Source organism: Phacochoerus africanus, chromosome 2 (genome assembly GCF_016906955.1).
Source record: "Phacochoerus africanus isolate WHEZ1 chromosome 2, ROS_Pafr_v1, whole genome shotgun sequence".
In the NCBI taxonomy this organism is placed as follows: domain Eukaryota; kingdom Metazoa; phylum Chordata; class Mammalia; order Artiodactyla; family Suidae; genus Phacochoerus; species Phacochoerus africanus.
In genome coordinates, this window is record NC_062545.1 from 93758593 (window position 1) to 93761699 (window position 3107).

General features: G+C 38.7%; 1 protein-coding gene across 1 annotated transcript; it reads left to right on the plus strand.

The window, feature by feature from the left end:
* The first annotated feature begins 455 nt into the window (after nucleotides 1–455).
* On the plus strand, nucleotides 456–1373 carry LOC125121092 (olfactory receptor 9G1-like). The gene is given in 1 exon segment (XM_047769397.1): nucleotides 456–1373. A coding segment is annotated over 1 exon segment (918 nt).
* Nucleotides 1374–3107: the final 1734 nt, after the last annotated feature.

Sequence of the window (3107 nt, forward strand, 5' to 3'; positions counted from 1 at the left end):
TTCAAGAAAATAAAACATAAGAACAATCAAGCACAAACAGCCATCTAGAATTTTTTTTTCCAATTGAATGACCACTTACTCTATAGCCAATAAAATAATTTCCTTTTTTTGCCCTGCATCTTCTCTATAAAAACATTAACCAAGCTCCTGTCCGTGAGTGCTTGTAACACCTTTGGCAGATGCCTGATTCAAATGGATGTTTGCTCAGACAAATTATTGAAAAATTTAATGTACCCAGTGTATCATTTAACAATATATAACTGTAAAGCCTAAGTGGTTTGTTACAAAATAAAAACTGTTTCTAAAATAAGAACTTATACTGTTGGACCATAGATTTGTAGGTTAAAAAGTGATATGGTGCAGTTTATTTAGCATATTTACATAGCAAGTGTATTCACCACAGTGATTCAAGCTGAATTCATTTTCTCTCTTTATAGGTCAGAGTCCCTATAACCATGGAGAAAAACAATCACACAATCACTGAGTTCATCCTGCTGGGCTTCACAACAGACCCTGTGGAGCAGCTGGTCCTCTTTGTTGTCTTCCTTGGTGTCTATTCTGGGACTATCTTAGGAAATACCACCCTCATGGTGTTGATCAGTAAGGACTCCAGGCTGCACACACCCATGTATTTCTTCATTGGGAATCTGTCTTTTCTGGATCTCTGGTATTCTTCTGTCTACACCCCAAAGATCCTAGTGACCTGTGTCTCTGAAGAGAAAACCATCTCCTTTGCTGGCTGTGCAGCCCAATTTTTCTTCTCTGGTGGGCTAGGGTACAGTGAGTGTTACCTGTTGGCTGCCATGGCTTATGACCACTACATGGCCATCTCAAAGCCACTGCTTTATTCTCAGGCCATGTCCATAAAGCTCTGTGCATTCTTTGTTGCAGCCTCATATCTTGGTGGCTTTATTAACTGCTCCATCATCACCAAAAGAATTTTTACCATGAATTTCTGTAATGACAATGTCATTGATGACTTCTTTTGTGATTTGCTTCCCCTGGTGAAGTAGGTTTGTGGCAGGAAGGAAGGTTACCAGGCTTTGATGTACTTCCTCCTGGCCTCCAATGTCATCACCCCTGCCGTGCTCATCCTGGCCTCCTACCTCTTCATCATCACTACCATCTTGAGGATCCGCTCCACCCAGGGCCACCTCAAAGCCTTCTCCACCTGCTCCTCCCAACTCATCTCTGTCACCTTGTGCTATGGCTCCATCCTCTATATCTATTCCCATCCACGATCGAGCTGTTCTTCAGATAGGGACAAAATAGTTTCCACATTTTATACTGTGGTGTTCCCCATGTTGAATCCCATGATCTACAGCCTAAAGAATAAGGATGTGAAAGAGGTTCTGAACAAACTCTTCAAATAAATGAACATTCTTTCCTTCCATCTGAGAGGATGCAAAGATAGTTATCGATCAGGTTATTATATTCCAAGAAGAACTCCATTGGTTTTTCAATTAAATTTCATGTTCAACTAGATTAAAAACAAACACAAACCATAAACTCAAAATGTTAATGGAAAAAAATTAAAATTATTATATTAAAAAAAGAGGAGTTCCCGTGGTGGCGCAGTGGTTAACGAATCCGACTAGGAACCATGAGGTTGTGGGTTCGGTCCCTGCCCTTGCTCAGTGGGTTAATGATCCGGCGTTGCCATGAGCTGTGGTGTAGGTTGCAGATGCGGCTTGGATCCCGAGTTGCCGTGGCTCTGGCGTAGGCCAGTGGCTACAGCTCCGATTAGACCCCTAGCCTGGGAACCTCCATATGCAGCAGGAGCAGCCCAAGAAATAGCAAAAAGACAAAAAAAAAAGACAAAAAAAAAAGAAAACCAAAATGTTTCTTCTTCTTTTATAAAGTGACAGACCATCCCACTTGTTTAGCATAAGAATAATTCTGGTTATCTCATATACATAAAAAGTATTTAAATAGTTTTTTCTTATAGAAAAACAAATAAGCTGAATCAATGTTTGGCATTTTGTTATGACTATTAACTAGCTAAAATCATCACTTTTCATTCCCTTAAACAGAATTTCTTAAGCATGTTCTATGTACTTTTTCTGGCAAGAAGTATTACCGTAAAGACCTAGAGGCAACCAGTAATAAATCAGTAAAACTAAGTTCAAAAAGCATAACCTCTTCCATAATGTTTCTTATATATGTTACTCAATTAATGAAACATTGATCAGGTTCCTATAAATACAATTTTTGAAAATTACTATATAAGCTTCCAGGCTCCTCTTTTAATTTAAATAGGTGAATCTATAGGAGTATCTACTTTCAACTTGTGATATTCTGAGCACCAAAACACAATTATTATAATAAAAATAATGAAAACTCTAGGAAGGTGGAACTCATTCAGAAAATAAAATTCAGTAAGTACACACTAATCAAAAGAGAAAAATTTGTGTAGGGGGCAGACAAAAGAGGAATATGAGTTGCATATAATTTTGATTTTTAAAAATGATGCAATGTTAATGTGATTTATGTCAATAAAACATGAATGTGTCCTTGTTTCTGTCTGTATATGCAGTAATGAAATAAACAGTGGCAGAAAATGAAATTTCAGCAAGAATTTCCCCCAAAATGTAGGACCTCCCCTCAGAGTTATGAAGGCTGATAACACAGACAGTGATGCATATTAATCTGAAAATTAAATCCAGTGTGTCCAAAAATAGACTGCTAAATCCCCTGAGTTCCAAACAGAATTCTTCTTGACCATATTTTGTCATCCCACTCACTTCTCTCCTGTGTTTAGGATCAATTGCTGTGCCCAGTAGAATGACCCGAGTCAGATCCATCCACAACGTGGCCAGGGTGCAGTCCTGGATTCCAACTGCTCAGAATACTGAGAGGGTTGCCTTGGGGACACCTTCCACCCTCGGACACACAGACTTCCAAATATGCTGAGTACAAGGTCACAGGTAGGGAAGTAAAATCTGGAAGAACATTTCACATAATAACAAAAGACACATGTGAGGGAGTCCTGTGTCTAACAGGATGATATTCATTGGTATTCTCATTCAGTTATTAGTTGTGGGCAGACTTTTGGAAGCATGACCGTGACACACATGGAGAAATATATTTCAGAAATCATGAGTTAA